At 41.1% G+C, this 20,026-nt stretch overlaps 1 protein-coding gene across 1 annotated transcript in view; it reads right to left on the bottom strand.

The window, feature by feature from the left end:
* Nucleotides 1-12,082, bottom strand: part of HCN1 (hyperpolarization activated cyclic nucleotide gated potassium channel 1) — a 193,241-nt gene extending 181,159 nt beyond the window's left edge. Inside the window, exon 1 of the mRNA XM_030470497.1 lies at nt 11,605-12,082. Coding sequence (XP_030326357.1) covers nt 11,605-11,984 — 380 coding nt within the window. The 5' untranslated portion in view covers nt 11,985-12,082. The remainder of the gene's footprint in view (nt 1-11,604) is intronic.
* Nucleotides 12,083-20,026: the final 7,944 nt, after the last annotated feature.

Here is a 20,026-nt window from a genome sequence, read left to right as displayed (position 1 = left end):
AAAATGACATTTTTCAAAGCCGTTCCAGAAATTGAAAAGTTTGTGCTGGAAACATGAGATCAAATTAAATATCATATTCCTTTTGCTCATTTTGCTAGTGGCATAAAATCAGTATGTACAGTCAACATTAAGATGAGCTGCTATTCAATGACACTTCATGGAATTACAAGTCAGTAGTCCCAGCAGGAACATCTGCCACCATTTTATGCAGATTCATGGTACCTGTGCTCCTGGGCTATAAAACTAGCTCTCCTTCCCTGAAGCAAATCTGAACTCTTTCACGCTGTGAGGAACAAGTGTGGGAGTGGAAGTTCACTGCAGCTCTCCCACCCCTTCCACAGAAAGATAAATTTGGTCTAGCCTGTGGAGAATGTAAAAGTTGGCTGCAGCTTAGAAATGATAGAAACAACCATAGTTACATCAAGCAGTGTTCATACAGTCAGGGGAATGAGGGGGGTCGTGGAAGTTGCTGAGCAACAGTGACAGGTTAAACAGTATTGAAAGAGTATTCTTTGGACCTGTCTTGATGAGAATCATCTCTCGACAACAGAAAATTAGCAGGCATGTGAACGACAAGCACCACATACAGGCAGACTACAGGAAAATCTGCCTTTAGGAAATGAAAACAGAGGAGAGTTTAAAGGGAAGCAAGAAATTTTAAACTCACAGCTAATACCTTTAAACAGCAAACTAAACCCAAAGGCATCTAATTGGATTCAGTCATGATTTATGTTGCATTTGTTTCACATAAAGCTAAGAAATATACATGTGAAATAATACAATTATTAGGTCCTGGATTTAATTCTTTTCAACATCAAAAATCTTGAAATTGTTTTTTAGATTTCTTCTGCCATTTCAGAGAGGTCAGCCCTCATAATAAATTCACTACTTCAATAAATGCACAATAACATGTACAAATTCTACTCAACTTTTCAACACCCAGCAGTGTATTGCTTCATTTAATAAAGTGTCCCAAATTTTAAAAAACACCTTTATATTAGTAAACCATGTATTTCAGATGTTTACTGACAGAATGCATGAAATTAAAAGTCAATTTTGGTCATGTGGGCCCCTAAATTAGGTTACTTATTTCTCAGTTGTCCCATACCTTCAACGTCTATTGCTTAATAAGCCATCAGATTTCAGACATTTTTGATTTTGACCCTTTTTAAATGCTTTGGTAGATTGCCTACCATCTGGCAGCGTATACTCTTGATACCACACTTCCTTTACGTTACAGAAGTATGTTTCTTGTGTCTTTAATGTAATAGATGTACGCCACACTAGAATTCCCAAGCTGGCAGTAAACAGGCTGAGGGGACAATTTCGGCAAAGTATCTTGTTATTAGATCTATGGTAACAGCATGTTCAATTGCATCATGTTAGCTTTTGCTAACTTTCAAATGAGAAATGCAAATTCCCTTTAGCTGGACTTCAGTACCTGAAAATCAGAACATAAAAAAATGCTATAAATAAAAGACAGAAAAATCAGGATTTGGTATTTAGGGAGTCATCTAAATGACAGTTTCCAGGAAAATGGACACACAGCTCAGAAAGAAATGGCATCTCTGAAGTATACTTGGTAATCTTGTAACAAGAAAGGTACCAGTAATGAACTGAAGCTTGAGGTATACAATTGATTTCTTTTACTACTTTTTCTTTATTTTTCAAGCTTGTGTCTAACAGATTAATCCCTAGTTGGAACAGGAAATCGCTGTGCTACCACTGAGCTTGTCTGGTGCTAAAGACAAGGTGAACCACAGTGACAGGCAAGCTCGGCTGTTATCTTCACTGAGAAATCAAGTGCAAACAAGCCCATATGCAGCCATCACAAGAAACCTGTAGACCAGGATGTACTGTGGGGAACCCAGAAGCTTTCAACTGTATATGCTAAGGCAGTAGTAGTATGTTTTAGCAGGTGGTATTACCTACCACTGGTTTCAGAGTAATTTCTCTATCAGACATTAATCTTAAGTCGTCCTGGAATCAACAGACAGAAAGAAGTCACTCAGGAGCCCGATGGAAAACCTTTTGGTAGTCATGTGACAGCTTGACTGCATTCCAGGGGAGTTGGAACTAGACGATATTCAGGTCCTTCCCAACCCTAACCATTCTAAGATTCTATGATCCCCATGATTTTGCAACTATACATTTATTCCATCTCCGAGGTAGAGTTGGAAGATCTTACTCTATGTATCTTGCAAAAGTTCTGTATATTTTCTATATGCTGAGCTGGAGAAAGGTATAATAATAATTTATCATTAGGATCCTATGATACATTACCCTAAATTTACTGCAACCTACAGATTTGCTTAACATGAGATCATAGCAGAACCACGCTGCTTATTGCTGCAGCCATGCCATAAAGAGTTGTTTCATGGGGGTTCTGGTAAGTTACTGTAAGACACAACAAAACCAGCCAAAGAAACATCAATAGAATCATAGAATGGTTTGGGTTGGAAGGGACCTTAAGATCATCTAGTTCCAACCCCCTGCCATGGGCAGGGACACCTCACACTAGATCACGTCATACAAGGCTCTGTCCAACCTTGAACACTGCCAGGGATGGAGCATCCACCACTTCTTTGGTCAGCCTGTTCCACTGCTTCACCACGCTCATAGCAAAGAACCTCTTCCTTATATCTAACCTGAACTTCCCCTGTTTAAGTTTAAACTCATTACCCCTTGTCCTATCGCTACAGTCCTTGATAAAGAGTCCCTCTCCATATCTTCAGATACTTCCGGTCTCCCTTCAGATAATGGAAGGCTGCTATGAGGTCTCCACGCAGCTTCTCTTCTCCAGGCTGAACAGCCCCAACTTCCTCAGCTTATCTTCATGTGGGAGGTGCCCCATTCCTCTGATCATCCTTGTGGCCCTCCTCCGGACTTGCTCCAACAGCTCCGTGTCCTCATTATGTTGAGGACACCAGAACCGTACACAGTGCTACAAGTGGGGTCTCATGAGAGCAGAGTAGAGGGGCAGAATCACCTCCTCTGACCTGCTGGTCATGCTTCTTTTGATGAAGCCCAGGATATGGTTGGCTTTCTGGGCTGCAAGCACACACTGCCGGCTCATGTTCAGTTTCTCATTGATCAGCACCCCCAAGTCCTTCTGCAGGACTGATCTCAATCCATTCTCCACCCAATCTGTAGCTGTGCCCGAGATTACCCTGACCTAGGTGTAGGACCTTGCACTTCGCTATGTTCAACTTCATGAGGTTGGCACTGGCCCGCCTCTCAAGCTTGTCAAGGTCCCTCTGGATAGCAGACTGAATTGGATGAAAAAGAGTAATGCTACCTAAAAAAATCCAACCCTGCGTTAAAAACAATTTTTACGTATATTGGCTGTTTTTAATTACATCATTAAATAACAAACAAACAAATAAACCAAGGGGGGGAAAAAAAAAAGAAGAAAAATAACCTAGCTTTGACTACGAGCATAAAGCAACCTGTGTTTTTTCAGTTCAAAACAAAATATCTTAATAAGAATTTTTAATAAATGACATTTTGCGATAGAAAAATTATTACTATCAGCAGCCCACTAACTTCCAATCATGTATCAAATTATTAGTTAAATAAAATGCCTCAATACATTAAATACCCACATAAACAACGTAGAAGCTAATGAAGTAAGGTCAAAATCATATTCCTAGCTACATGGGAACTTCACTAGCATAAATAAAAAAGGGTTTGGGGTTTCATTTGGGTTTTTTTAAATATGTAATGGAAACAAACTTAATTTCTTTTGTAATGAAATGAACATTTGTGAACACAAGTTTACTCCATAGTTAGTCCAGCTGCACTGCAAAGCAAGGCAATAAGATTACTGCAAAATATCACTCAGCTTGCCTGAATCTGACTGTGATCAGATTAAAAGATATTAGCAGAGATTTTATGGAAGCTAAATGACAGTGTCCTTGAGGTAGTACTGACATTGACTCCAGCTGATACAGTTTTTGGTCATTAACATACCTTACTATGTGTCTAGAACGAGCCCTTCAATAATTAGAACTGAATACACCATGCTTTTTAAAATTAAATCATGCCTCTGGGAAAGAATCAGGGAATAGACAGCTAAAGGACTTTCAAGCAATTAACGAGAACTGTACTGTTAGGTTAAAAATTGAATATTGCAAAGTAGGTTAAAAGTTTCCTCTCTCAAAAATTTCATGTTGACATAGAAGACAGCTTTCAGGCATGCTGTTAGGTGAAAGCACAGGTGTGTATGGATACCTCTTATTTACAACCAAATGAAGTACATTTCTCTACTGATTTTCATATTATACCCTTCTCTGCAAAAAGATATTTTGCCTTCTAGTACCTTCAAACCAAGCCTCTCAAAAGCAGCTGACAAAGTTTAATTAAATATTACAATGCAACTGATGTTAGATAGGTAGGCAGAAATGCAGAGGTAAAGATTAATACTTTTTAAATGACCTCTGATTTCATACATCTCTATTTCTGCTACCCCAGGCTGAACAATCAGAAACTGAGCCACTCAAATTTTAACTTGATTACATAACCACAAAAAAAGCCTGAACAACTTATCAAATGTTATGCAATTTTTATTTAACTTCGTAGCCACCAAAACCCCCAAACCAAATCCTAAATCCAGACCTTTATTTACTAATCCATGCTCTTACATAGTATTCGAATTCACAGTGCCTTCCATTTCTCGAGTCCAAGAAACCTAGCATATAGAAAAACCTTTTACTGACTCAATAATAAGCATTGCTTATTCTGATGAGCTAACAAAGTCCCAGCACACATTCAGAAATATGTAGTCTTGCTAAAATAATCAATGGCAATAACAGAATCAGTTCTTTTTCCCCATGGGCCTAAGCATGATGTTGATCTTACGAGATCTAAATTTTGGTAAGTATACATGAAGTACAGCACTTTTTTCTCACTGCAATCAAAACAAATAGATAACTGAAGAGGAAGTCTCACGATATTGAGCATCCCAGGTTAAAGTTTAAAGACTCACCTGCTAGGCGAGTTCTTTAACTTCCCAAAAATATAATCTTCTAGATTACTCACAGGAATTCTCTAACATTTTGGTTTGATTTTGGTTTGTTGGTTTGGGGTTTTTTTTAAACCTATCTCAAAATCATGATGAACATATTTGCCTTTATTTATTGTGAAGAAGGTGAATATTCTAAAATTAAGCATCTCGCAGGCGAAAGAAAAAAAAAAGTACTTTGGTATTCCTTCATAGGTGCTGCCAGCAATCTTTAAAACATGCCAAATTAAATTAAAAGTATCTCAGAAAACTGAGGAATTATTTTTTATGCTCATTGAGCTCTTTCTCTGCTGTAAACTTTATTCTATGTTCAAGTGTGTAACAATTTCAAAAGCGTGAAATAAAAGGCAATGACTATTACTGCAGGACTAATGAATGTTCAACATATACGTGAGCTCGAACTATGCAATAGTGTTCTATATTATCTAGAGACGGAAGAATGACTGATCAATAACATGAATTGCTTTCCTAGAACAAACAAAGGCATAATCCTTCCCACACCCCGTAGAGATCCAGAAGGTGAGTGGCTGCTGTACCAACCTCAGGTGGACTCAGCTGGCTTGCTTTTGTGGTTTTTGAAGAAAATCTTGAAAGGGACAAGATCACATGACCCTCATAAGCCCAAAAGCACAACATATGCCTCTACCTATCCATTCTCACTCGTACATGCCTACAGCTGGTACAAAGAGAAATACCAGTAGCAAGCTTTAGTCAACTAGATTTCATAACAAATGAATCAGTGACAGCCAACATGAGACATTATTCAATATTAAAAATAATTAAAAACTGAAGATGAAAAACAACCTAATGCATTTCTAGCCCATATTCCACATGAAAGCATTTCCAATAGAGTATTTTGTTGCTTTTTTTTTTTTGTCCTGCTTCGTAAAAGTCTAATTTAAGTATCTGTTGCTCCAATTTCACACCATTACCTCTACGTAATTTCTTTCCTCTTTGTAAAACCCATTTATGCATTTGAGGACTTATATTTCTCTTCAGGTTACATTTATGGGAGTTGCATTTTACCTGGGGAACTGTTATAAAGCTTAACACATAACGTACTGTCAGGAAGAATTTTCAGATATTATGAATGCATTAATGCTACAATTTTATCATTTTATCCTTTGGGGCATTTACAGAAGTAAAGTGCAAAAAATTGTTAGAATGCAAGAAATAAAAAGCCAAGCACTATTAATCATCTTTTTAATACTAAATGGTTCTTTGTGTTTCATCACATACAAAGAGTGAATGTTCAAGTAATAGAAATAGTTCACTTGTATGAAATTTATCTTCATAGAAATAAAAATTATATCCGCCACAATAGTATTGGAAAATGATACATAACCCTAGCTAAAACTGTGTTTCAGTCATAAAAACATAATTTAAAAAAAATGGTTTGTGTAAGGGATGTATAATTATAAATCCCTGATTATCAGTTTATTAGCAAATAATTCCTAAGTCTCAATACTGTCAGAGAACCTCATGACAGATCCTGAGCAACAAGACTGAGATGACCGTAAACATTCCATGATTCTGTAGCTGACTACCCTGAGAATCCAAAATTACAGACATTTCACTCTACACTCCCATTTCACTCCTACACTACAAGTGACATAATGTATCCACTAAAACCCACACTAATTTGTATCTGATCTATTTAATAAAACCAGTGTGATTTATATACTTAATTTTGCATACATATATCTGTATCAATTACATGTAAGTATGATACAACACATTTTGTCTTCATCGCATGCAGCATTATCTTCCAACTCTACTGCTCTGTATAAACCTAAGTATGTAACAGCTCACAAAACAATAAATCTCATTAGCTTCAACTGAGACATTACAGACATGTGACAAAAGAGAAGGACAAAGTGCTTACCCTAAGCTTCTTAAAATATAAATGGTAGGTGTAACACATAGAGTGAAGACCAGTCCCAAAGAACAGGTTTTAAACCAGTGCATGCACAAATTTTATAAATATCTATGTGATCTGCACATACAACACACAGAGTCTATCCCGTTAGGGTGACAGCTGGTGGTCAAATGCATGTCCAAAAGATAGGTACAAATTAAAAAGAAAATTTTTTCATAAGGCTAACGTAAGTTCAAAGTGGAAAGAAGTATAATAAAAAACATGAAGCACAATAATATATTGCAATTATGACTTGCAGTTTGGCACATACTTAATTGAAAAATCAAGCTGCGTGTTTGCATGACAACATGGATGGGTTGCATAAAACTGCAGAAAATAACAGAACGTTTTAAATAGCAACAGACACAAAAATATTCTTCTGTAAGTATCTAGATGCATGCATGCAAATATAATTGTGTCTTTCACCCTGATTAAAACCTGGCATTAAATTTATTTACAAGGTAGCACAGATAAAGCTTTCTATGATTTATAAAGATTTATATGATAAACCTTAGACGTATACGTGATAACCCTCAAATGTGCATGCAAAAAGGTTCTGAAACAGGAATGCCACACATTAAAAAAGAAAATCTGGCATACCTTTACTATTCACTGTGCCCTAAAATTTTCTGTTCAAGTTTTAGAACTAAAACCTGCTTTTACTCTTATGTTATTGTTAAAATAAGGTTTTGTGCTACTTGAACAGATGAAAAGTTACCCATAGAGAGTCTCTCCACACAAAACGTCAATAGTTTGTTGCTATTGTTGCAAATCAGTTCATACTTTGTATTCATCTTCACAGGAAAAAGACCTTCAGCACTATCTGCACTGCACTTCCTTATCCGCTACCCTGCCAGACAACTCCATATCACAGTCTTACTTCACTTCATCTTGATGCCAATTCAAATTTTTGTCCCCAGTTCCAGTCAAAGGCTTCTCTGAAACATCAAACTGAGAGCTGTAACCATCAAAAGTGCAAAGGCTAGTTACTCATACACGTATTATTCCCACTCTGTCTCTCTCACACATTGCTATTTCTGGTCAAAAGATGCCTCTCCTGTGTGACTCTGGAGGTAGTAACTCTGTTTTCTTTTTAGACTGCTGGCTACAGATGCCCTAGGTGATACAGCAATAAACTCAAGATTTCTGTGACAGCATGAGTTTCTCTGTGTACACACTGATAGGGAGGGATGGAGATGCTACAGGGCCAGACCAACAGCCGAGGCACGTGCAAGCAAGCCCTCTGAGCATTAAATAAAACTGACGTGCAAAAGGACACTGAGTAATTAATCGTCTCAAAAATCAGCTATGCTCATTTCCACTAATACCAGAAGGATATTACATATAAAAGTCACCCAAAGCCCACGTCCACCACTCTGCTATGAAATGAAGCAGCAGAACCACATGCAGTTGCTCCCATCTCCCACTGGCTTTGTGCTGCTCTCATGAGGCAGCTGCAAGGCCACAGGCTGGATGGGTGATGCTCTCCCACAGGCTCATTCTTCCAGACGTGAACAGGGACAGCCAAAGGCACTCGGTATCTCACAGAAAGCACGCAGGACTTCAATAAACTCTAACCAAAACACTGACAATGGATTCACTTTTGTGAGTCATGCAATTACACAGAATTGTTGTCCAAGTTTAGAAACGCAGTAATCACGGCTGCGAAGAGATAAACAGAGGTCTTGTGCTGGGTTTGATGTGCTTTAGGTGCTCGGTTTACATAACAGCTTCCAAATTAGACATTAACCTCAGAAGACTGGGAAAAGACAACCAGGAACAAAATGGTCCCCTTGTGGAAAAATTATGTAATACTTATTGAATTTAATTCTCCAAGGGTGTATCTGCCTGATGAAGAGCCAATTCTTCCCTGAAACACAGGCAGGACAGAGAGCCGTAAAACTAGAGACCAAGCCCCACAAGGAAGTGAGTAACTGATTCACGGAGCACTGAGTTTACAGACACAGATTTCACATGCTGCTCATATCAAAAAAGAGGGGGCAGGAGGGCACAACGACACTGCCTGCCCCCCGAAACAACACAGCAAAATATTGTTCGGTGTAGATAAACATACAAAGTTTTATAAAAATCCTGAGAATGAGGTCAAGAAATATAACCAAAGTATCTCAGAAAATGCATATGAGAATCCAGAACTAGAAAAACAAAAATAAATGAGAGTCCACAGGAGCCTATACCAGAATTTTCCCATGTCTTATGTGGTTAACCCAATATTCTCCTATATATGCCTATATTTAAAATTTACTGTGAAGTCCATTTTCATATATGCCACAAATACCCTAATAATAGCTACATTTACAAACTTACTCTAAATCTTTCCACTTAGAAACTGTAAAATATTCAGCCTTTTACCTTTTTCTTGTTATTTTGATAGAAAATTTAGCTCTTTCCGTTGGTGATAGTCAACACTAAAACAGTGAAATTAGTGAAAAACAGTGTCTCTTTGGATGTTTTAAGGCTTGTTGACATGCAAGCATTATATTGTTAAAAAATCACATGCAAAAATAAACCAAAACTCCATTCTTACATACGCATTTATTCTGGGACAGAGACGCTGTTAGGAGGCACTCATTAGCATTGTCACAATTCTCATATAGGAAAATAAATAGACTATATAGTACAACTTCTTCATCCATTTCTATAAACACTGTCACCCAAAAAAGGTAGTATCACTATACAGTTACAATTACTTCAGGAGAAACAACACAACCATCTCATACCTCTCACCAAAACACTCCTAATGGCTAAAAAATAGGGTCCAGATCAGGCTGCATCATCCCAAGACTAATGAAAGACTACGATCTTTATTTCAAAAACAAGTATCTCCCTTATAACAAAATAAAAACATAATTAAACCCCCAGAAAAATACAGTTAATTTAAGAATATGCAAACAACAGGCCTGAAAAGGATGCAGTGTTGTTTACTTCTACTGAAAAAAATTAAGTAAACATGCTACGATCGCTAAACCTTCCCATAGGAAGAATGAGGGCAGAATTAGAAGATATTTCTGTAATGAAAAAGAACTAACATACTTATCACCTACTTCACATATCAGCTTAAAAAGTTACATGCTGCACAATAGGATGCAAAAGATCCTATTGCCCAAAACATCGTAGGGTTGTTCACCTCACTCAGAAACCAAGCTTACAACAAAGTGAGGGAATTTACTTGCAAGAATAATCCATTCATTTTAGTGGAATCCTCACATGAATAAAGTTACTCATGCACACACATGCGTAAGTAAGAGGGTATCAGTCCCTCCCTAATCCCCTACACATGCTACCACAGCACCAGATGTGACCTGCTACATCCCTCTCCGGCAGGCAGAAAGGGAGTGGGTGGACTCTTGGCTCTCTCCCCCCTTAATGCACCTGCTAGTGCAGCTGAGCTGGCATGCAAGGGGGGAAAGGTACTCCAGGAAAAGAACAAGTGCAGCTTATTGTCTCCAGGGAGCCAGGAAAAAAGCAGGGATTTGAAGCGTGATTTCAAGTCATAACTGAGTGCTGCCCTGCTCCTCCGCTCTTGTGGCTATACTGCTCTCGGGCTTGACAGCAAGGTGCCAGCACAGCTCACTGCCTAACACCCCACTCTGAGCAGTCCTGCAGAAACTTGGACTTTGAAAGTATTTTCTCCTGTTCCCACTGGAAGCATGTTCTACTTAACCTACTTTCTCTTAGATGATCCATGTAACGATTGAATGTTCTGGATTTTCCTTTTTTAAACATGGTATCCAGTGCAACTCACTTTCTGTGCAGACGCAGGCTGTTCAATTCGAGCCATTGATTAAATATGCTTAACGACACTGATAGTTCTTCAGCAAATATCGTCAAGAGTGTTACATTTACGAAGGCATACAGCCAGCTGGCACAAAGAATGCAACGAAATAATCTTTCACTTAAAATGTAATTTTAAAGGGAACTATCTCCTCTTGGGAATTTATTTGCACCGCTTTTTGTATGAATAATGAATACTCCAATTTTGCATACGTTGAACTTATTGTGACAGTAACGCTAAATCAGCATCCCATTTATGCATCCACCCATGAAAACACAGTTTTCCACACAGCCTTAGCTCGGATAAAGTTGTTTTACTGCAACTCTGCCCGAGACACGGTTCCTTCATGCGACCCCTTGAGCAAGTGTTTACACGGGGTGCTCAGGAAGAGGCCGGCGTGCGCCCAGCCCGGACCCCAGGGGTTTGGTTATGGTGCGGTCCCTTCGCGCCCGCTCTCTCACCGCCGAGCAGGGCAGAGCCAGCCCGGGACGGCCCCGCGCCTCTGGCCGGGCGCTGCCGGCAGGGCCCGGACGGGTGCAGCACGCTGGAGAGCGCCGGGCCGGGCCGAGCCCCGTGGCGGGGCAGGACCGGGAGAAGGGTCCCGGCCAGCTTCCAGCCCCTTCCCCGCCGCCCGGGCGGGGGACGCGAAGCGGGAAGGCAAAGTTCTGGACACCGAACGGGACAGGGAGGCTGCCCGCGGGCAGGGAGACAGGGAATGAGGGAGGACAGGGACGAAGCGCGAGGAAGCCGGTCATCTCAGCGGGGCGCCCCCACCCCCCGGGCCGGAGCCCGCCGAAGTTCGCGCCCGGCGCGGTGCAAGGCGCCGGGCGCGCAACCCTGCCTCCTGCGGCGGGGCCACCCCGCTCTCACCTGAAGTCGCTGTAGGGGTGGATGATCCAGAACCCCGCAGTTTTAACCCTTTCCTGCTCCTTCTCCACCGCCTTCTGGCTGCCGAACATGCGGAGGGAGAATTTGTTGACCCCCGGCTGCAGCATGGAGGTGAACTGCCGCTGCATGAAGCCGTACTGCCGCCGGGGTCCCTCGGCATCCTCGAAGCCCACCACGGGCTCCTCGCCCCCGCCGCCGTCCACTTTGAAGCACACCGAGTTGCCATGCTCCTTCACGCCGCTGCCCCCGCCGCCGGGGCTGCTCTGGCCTTTCTCCGCCGGGGCCGCCGGCTTGGAGGGAAAGGAGTTAGCGCTGCCATCGTCCCGGCTACCGGCTGAGGAGCTGCGCTTCCCTGACTCCATGCTGTGAGGAGAGCGGGCGCGCCCCAGCCGCGGGAGAGCACAGGGATGCCTCGCCGCCGCCGGTGCCCTTCAGCTGCTGTGCTATGCTGTGCCGTGCCGTGCTGTGCCGTGGTGTGGAGTGGTGTGCTGTGGTGTGCTGGGTTGGGTTGGGCTGGGCTGGGGTGGGGTGGGCTGTGCTGTGCTGAGTTGGGTTGGGCTTTGCTGGGCTGGGCAGGGCTCAGCTCCGCGCCGCCGCACCGCCCAGCACAGCCAGCGCCAGCGCCAGCGCCACCGCCTCTGAGCCGCGCTCCGCGCAGAGCTGGCGCCGCTTCCCCTCACCCGCCCCCTGCCGGCGGCCGCGCCGCGCCACGCCGCCCGGCTGACATTGAGCGACCCGGAGTCCTTGAGGGGCAGAGGCGTCCGGGCCGAGGGGCGGGGCCGGAGGAGGGGGGACGGGCTCTGCCCTGGGTGCGGTGGCCGCGGGGCGGGGTCCCGGCCGTCCTACCGCCCCATGGTGGCGAGTGTCGAGCGTGGAGGATTTAGGCGGAGGGCGCAGGGAAGGAGGAAGGAAGAGAGGGGCTCCGCGGCAGCCCGGCCTGCGCTGCCAGGAGAGAGTAACGGGAGCGGGTTTGTATTTCACCTCGGGCAAGGCGTGGGGTGGCCCAGGGCGGGGAGCAGCGGCTGGGAGCGAAGCTGCGGAGAGGTCCCGCTGCTCGCCTACCTCTTGGAAGCCTCTTTGATGCCTGTCAGGGAGCAGCGTGACTGGAAGAGAGCAAGAGATGGATCTGAGTGATGCACCAAAGGTAGCAGAGGCATCTGGGGTTCGTGCTGCTGAGAACGAAGTCAGAACCTGCGCTTCGCGAAGAAGGAGGAGGGGGTGTGAGTGAGGAGGGAAGGCCGTGTTTTGAGTGACACCCGTTTTCACACACAAAACCGTTCGCTCCGGTTCGGCAGCATCTTGCTACCTCCGAGTCGCTGTTCCCTGTGCTGATGAGCACAGGGCTGAGCGCAGGGGCAGTGCCGCCATCTCACTGTGAGGTGTAAAGTAGCCAGTGTGCCCATGGAGCCCAGCTTTCCACCTTTGCTAAGAGGTGACGGGGTTTGTTTGTGTGTAAGTGGATCTGGAGGCCATGCTAAGCCCACTGCAGCTGACACTGAAGTATGCCAGTTAAGAAGCCCCCAGGAGATGGAGAGAAGGCAGTTGGACAAAAACAAGGCAGGAAGTATTTCCAGCTCCCAATACTCTTTAAGTACACCCAAAGGAAATTGGATGTGTATTGCGTTGGGTATCTACACGCACATATTGTGCTAATGACTGTGTATAGTATTTGGGGAGTTGTGGGGTGAGGTAGTATCTGAGACAGCAGTTCTGCCCATGGTGAGCAGCTGTTTACAAGCCATGAGTGAGGAGGAGGGCCTTGGTCTCTGCTCTGAAAACTGAAAGATATTTACCCCTGAAGGGGGTGAGTTTGAGTTACAGAATGATGGAGAATCAATATCTGCAGATGATATCACAGGGGCTGTAGGATTACGCGTACCTGCAAAAGCATAACAGTATGTGTATTACAGCACATATGCATAGGTTCTGGTATTCCATTTGGCTTGACATAGGTTTGTTTGTCACACATTCTCAACACACTTTTCATTCTGCTCATTAAAAGTATAGTAAGAAAGAATTAGTAGTCTCGCAAGCTTGGGGTCGGTATTTCCAGTGATACTTGTTACTTCTTGTTACCCACATAGTCTTTTAAAGAACAGATGCTTAAAACAAACCTGATGGATGTACACATGCAAATCTGCACACCACCATTTGCACAGTGCAAGTCAGGTGCACTAGCAGCTGTGTTTCAAAGCTGGATCTGAGGGCTTTTCTCAGCAATTCCAGCTCTAACTGAATATTTATGCCTTGTGCACTCAAGGCATCCAAACTCACCAGGTTTGGATGATGTTAATACGTTAAGTGTGGAAGGTGTTAATGTTAACATGACGTTAGTGTGGAAGAAGATGGCAAGTGTAGATATACCAGCCTTGATAGCTGGAGGCTGGGCAGTGACCAGCAGAGGAAGGAATATGCTCACAGTGTGATTGGTGGGGGGCTAACATATATAAGTCTTCCCATCTGGAGTGATACTTTTCTGTATAATATTATCCTAAACCAGTGAGAAGTGTGTGCATGGCTGCCGATGGCTTATGCATAGCTGCTGATTGACAAAACCCTCTTACTGGTTTATCCCCAGATGATGTCTGCCTCCTTCCCTCATCCAGTGTCTGTCACCAAATGATAATTAAAAACTAAGAAATTATTATTGTTTTGCAGCTTTGTGAAAGAATTAGCTTGCATCATATTTGACAGAAACCCATAAAGGTAAGGGTTGAAAAGGCTTAGTCACGCTGTGCTGTTCTACGTTCTCACACAGTTTACCACATCGGTGTCACTGGAAATGACACTTTTTACGCTTCAGTTGTATATATTACAGCCTTAGCTTTCCTCTTTGAGAGCAAGCAATCTTCCTACCCCTCCACTCCTTATTTCAGAGGGTTTTGCATGCAGCCCTTGATCTGGATGGTCGCTCCCGTCGTCAGGTACACTAGTTTTATTCAGGAGAAAATTGGCTTGTAATAGAGTAAATCAGAACAGTAAAATGGAGACATTTACAGCTGCAGTAAGCAGATTCTGATGTACATTCCTTTAATTGGAAAAGTGATGAACATTGAATTAATGGTGATGGTCCTTTGTTTCTAGATAATGAAAATTGTGCGCAGCAAGAAGATACAGTTTCTTACGTTATGAAACTTTACTTTTGGTTGTATTTAATGTCTTACGTGTCCATGGTCAGCTGTCCTTACATAGCATGGACTATAGGCCTACCAGAATGACTGCCCCTGCCTAGCTTCCCCCTCTTTCTACAGTACAAGAATCTGGAAATGTTCTGTTTCAGTTGGTGGCATTATAATGATCTAAAAGGGGTTTATTACATCTAAATGTCATATGATTTAAGAAAAGTCGTTAATGAGAGAAAATAACATGCATTATATGTAACGCATTATCTGCATGCTTCTCAAACACAGCATATGTATAAACTGCACAAGTACAAGTGTTTGTAAAATTGTTATTTTCATACTTTGTGCTTCCTGTGATAAAAGATTAGATTTTTATAATTTTTATTCTGCATAGAAGAAACGCGTACTTACTTGTGCATGTCCAAGTGCTGTTTGTCTTATTTGCATGGCCTAAATGGCCTTAACATCTCAGCGTTTTGCAATTTTTAATAGCAATCCTGAGATTGTAAGGATGAGAAAGAATTTTCATAACCTAGTTTTATGTAGGAGAATGGATTCTTCTCCAGGTCAAAATAACTTACGTTGTTTTCAGCCGGGAAATCGACCTCTTCTGAAGCCCAAGCCAACATGTTTGTTTAGATGAGAGACTGCTGGGTTCACAGAGGAGTAATGGGGCACTGGGTGTGTGAATTATTTTGAAGGCTTCACCAGGACTACATATGATAGAAGGTCACAGACTCACTTTAGCTAAAGGTACAGCTTGTTTTCTGTCAAGTTTGATTTTGTGACTATGTCAGGAGAGACAGTGAAAAAAAAACAGAATAGGTAAATTAAATTTCCAAGAAATCCCTGTTAGCAGAACAAGGGGGAAAAAAACCCAACTTTTCTTTTTGTATCTCTTTGCTGTATCTTAGGTTAATCGATCACTACTAAAAATTTGTTAAGCCCTTTTACTTGTTTGTATTGAATTATTTTGATTACTTACTGGACTCCATCAAACTATTCTAACATCATTAATTCGAGTGCTTTGTATGACTCTATAACAGTAATACAAATGTGTACCTCAAAATGAATCTCCTTCCGTTCTGCCAAATAATAAATTTTTTATGCCCATAGAAAACACAGTCCAACTTCTCTTATTTTCTGATATTTTCTCCTTTTGATATAACCTAAACATATCCAGAGGAGCTCAGCTGTAGAAATGAAAAAAAAAAAAAAAAAGCAAAACCAAACCAGCCTATGTATTGAAGCATACGTAGTTTGTTCAGTGAAGAAGCTGGGGCACAGAGAAGTAACAGGACTTCTATGAGGTGACTCAGTAAGATGTGCCTGACTGCAGAACAAAGCTCTTGTCTCTCAAGTTTTAGTTTCCTGCTCTGTGAGATTTTTTTATTATTATTTCTCTACAGAAGATCACCATCAAGTGAAATGCTAAAGCAGGATTAGCAAGGAGGGAAGGTAGTATCTACAAATATAGGACTAGCTATGCAAGCTGTGCAGGGACTAGCTTAATTCATATGTGCTGTTTCCTGTGTCTGGTCACTTGAGGTTTGTAATAAAATAATTTTGATTTGGTCGCACCCTACTTACATTACTTTGAATATCCAGTCGTACATACTTATTGGCAACAAATTTTTGCCAATAAATTTTATATTAATATTGCATAGTGTTTATGAAGAAGGAAGAATCTTACTTTTGCAATCATTAGTAGCGCTTGAAGAAAACTATCACAAAGCAAATGCACCTTCAAGTGTGAATGTTAGGTAGTAGCCATCCATGTATTTATGTGAGTTTTACCAATTTGTATATAGTTTCAATATCCACAGTGAACACTGATGTAAATATAATCTTGGTGATTTCTCTAAAGACCAACAAGAGCAGATGTGCTGAACCTTTAGAAGTTTCAAGTCCTAAATTTTCCTGACCGGGTAATTGACACCTAAATTTGCTGCAAGTGTGAAAAGCAGCTGCTTCCTTGTTGCCTAGTCGCATAAGCAGCGATCTGATGTTTTGCAGAAACAAGGTTTGTGGGTTTCAGCTCTGGCATGGCCTGATGCTGGAAGCTGGAAGCCCTACTGCAGCAGCTGGGTGTGGTGCTTCAGAACAACAACTGATAAGGTGGGACGGGAAGGTTTTATTGTTGCCTGTATCCCAGGGTGAAATTAAAGCACAGAAAATTTCTACTGTTTTTTACCAATGCTGTGGAGTGTCTTTTACTTATGCAGATCACTTCTAAATTTGATAGGATGTTTGTGTGCTCTGAGTGCTTATCTGTTTTTGAAGAACAGTATTTTAATGCTAGTTTATTGTCTGTTTAATAACCTGCCAGATCCTTATCCAATCTTTATGGAGACACCACCACCGCAAAAATGAAAGTAAAAGGTGGAAAAAGAAATTCTGATTTGATTTTTTTTTTTTTTTTTAATTTTAGTTTTAGGTGTGTGGAAAAATTGTTTATTAATCTTTGCTACTGCCTGCATTGTTGGATATTTGCAGTGCTTTAGAAATCATTAAGAAATCAGTTTCTCTGACAAATCTTCAGCTGATAAGTTAAATGGCTTTGACATCATACTTCACATTTTTGCTATGATAAAAAATTCATAGGCAGTTTGACTCCATATAAACTTTTATCTTTCTTTAAAATAATATTTATCTTATGATTGTATTGGTTTGAAGAACTACGATTTCACACAACAAAGATGTAGACAATTCTGAATAATTCGTATATAAAGTATGATACCTGTTTAATGCAAAGCCTAATCCTGTGAACATTTCTAAAATCAGTATATACAGCTGTGAAAGGTCACATGATACTATTCAGAGTGCTAAATACTGTGCTGGGCAGCAATTATATTCAGGCTTCTTGAATCTTTTCTCTGTAACATGAGAAAAACATACCATTTCTCTGAAAATGCAAATACCTTTAATTCATCTGGAGTGCAACTTCACATTAACAATTGCTTTTTCCTCCTGTTGCACACAGTGTTCCTGCATAATTTTATAATCACTCCACAAAAACAAGTGCTTACGATTTCAAAATCACTTCCCTCTGGAAGTTCCAGGACCAAAGTAGGAAATGCTTTTTTAAACTGCGTATTTCAATAATGTGTGAATATCAGCATAAGCCAAGTTGAACAGAGCTTTGGGTGACCTGGTCTAGTGTGAGGCATCCCTGCCCATAGCAAGGCTGGTTGAACTAGATGATCTTAAGGTCCTTTCTAACCCTAAACATTCTATGATTCTATGGCTAAGTATAAGTTGTCAAATACTTGGCTGCAATATGAGTGTATTGTGACAGATACTAGACTACCTTTGAAATAATTTTCTTTCCATAGTCCTGAATTTCGAGAAATCAACAATCTTGTTCACCTTCTCATCCTAACTTTGCTTGTGGTACCAGAACTGGTAGGGTGATTTTAGATCTTGGTAGAAAGTGTCATTTTGTTAACATTTAAGTTCATTAGTTAAGGTTTTAATTGTTGTCAGTTTTAATCCTGCAAGATACTCTTTCGTGATGATTGTCTTGGTTTAAGTACCTAAGATCCATCATTTCACCACCATATTTTAGTGGATGTAGAAATGAGCAGCAAGCAATATGCATATGTCTTGTATTCAGTTCCTTATCAGAGTAATGTCTTGCAGGACAAATATCTGTCTTTGATATAATATTCATTAAGTGAAATAGACTTCTCTTTAAAAGATTATTACATCATTTCTTAAAGGAATAACCTAAACTCTTCAAAGCTGATGGTTGCTAAGTGCTTACAAAAAAGGAGGCCTGCGCCAGTTGTTTCTAAGTTATAGGTACCTCTTCAAGTTATTTAAAATCAAGAAATTTCAGCCATTAAACCAACAATGGGGGAAAAAAAACCAAAACTGAACACTTTCAAAACAATTGTTAAATCTACACTGCTTTTTACAACTTCAGGGAATATTTTTTTAAGATTAAAAATGTGGTAAAGTGTTTGTATTTTTAATGAGTACTTTGAGAAAAACAGTGTGAAAGTATAAATTTTTCCAGTGTTCATTTAAATCTTCAGTTTTACCTGTGACAAAAAAGAGGTCTGGAGGAGTTCAGAGATGGTCCCGGTACTAATCTAGAGCTGTACCTCACTTGATGTCTTTGAGATACATATTTATGTAATAATTTTTCAGAAGTTCTTTGTATTACTCATTGCTAGCTGGGCTGGTGGTAGGCGCATTTCAATTATTAGCATGTGTAATTAGAAGAACACACAGCAGTATTCCCTGTTGATGGCACTGCTTCAGAGATGCAGTCTAAATGGTGACATTGAACACACAACTCCGAAAGGTTTGTCCCAGTTTTTGCTGTCAGACTTCCCCAGTTCACATCAGCAACTTTCTTGCAGCTAAAGGAGGGGAATAAGCTGTCACAACTGGCAGAAGCAAACAGTACCACGTGCGCAACTGAATAAATATAACATCCTGATTTGCCATAAATACTTGTAGTGTTTAAGTATTGCTATTGCAGATACCAGTTGTTTAGGTTTGAAAGCAGATTCCCGTACTCTTTGACTTCTTCTACTTGGAAAGTAGATGAGTTAGTAATTATAAATGAGTTCCATCTCTAAGATGTTGAATAGTTGATTGGAAGTTCGTTGTTGACAATAATTGGTCTGTGGCAGTTGGTGACATATATCTATATGGCCAGATGTAGAGAGGCAATACCAGCAGCCTTTGCAGTGCTCTGTAAATTAAGTATTGGATGTGAATTCCATGCCTATGAGAGCCTTACACACAAGACTCCACAGAACTATAAAGGACCACATCTAAGTCCATCATCAAACCTCTCCAGCTAAGAGTGGGGAGGTAACTCCTACATAGGCTTAGAATTGTAGAATCATTTAGGTTGGAAAAGACCTTTAAGATCATTGAATCCAATTGTAAATGCAAAACTGTGAAGTCTTACTGAACCATATGCGCATCTACACCTTTTAAATATCTCCAGGGATGGCAACTCAACCACTTCCCTGGGAAGCCTGTTCCAATGTGTGACAATCCTTTTGGTGAGGTAATTTTCCATAATATCGGATCTGAACATCCCCTGGCACAACTTAAGGCCATTTCCTCTCATCCTATCATATGCTGCCTGGGAGAAGAGAATGAAACCCACCTCACTAGAACCTCCTTTCAGGTAGTTGTAGAGAGTGATAAGGGCTCCTCTCCTGTTTTAGCCTCCTTTTCTGCAGGCTAAAACACCCTCAGTTACCTCAGCTGTTCCTCATCACACTTGTGCTCCAGAACCTTCACCAACTCCACTG

Source organism: Strigops habroptila, chromosome Z, assembly GCF_004027225.2.
Source record: "Strigops habroptila isolate Jane chromosome Z, bStrHab1.2.pri, whole genome shotgun sequence".
In the NCBI taxonomy this organism is placed as follows: Eukaryota; Metazoa; Chordata; class Aves; order Psittaciformes; family Psittacidae; genus Strigops; species Strigops habroptila.
Note: the sequence above shows the minus strand (reverse complement) of the source record. Positions and strands in the feature narration are given on the sequence as shown.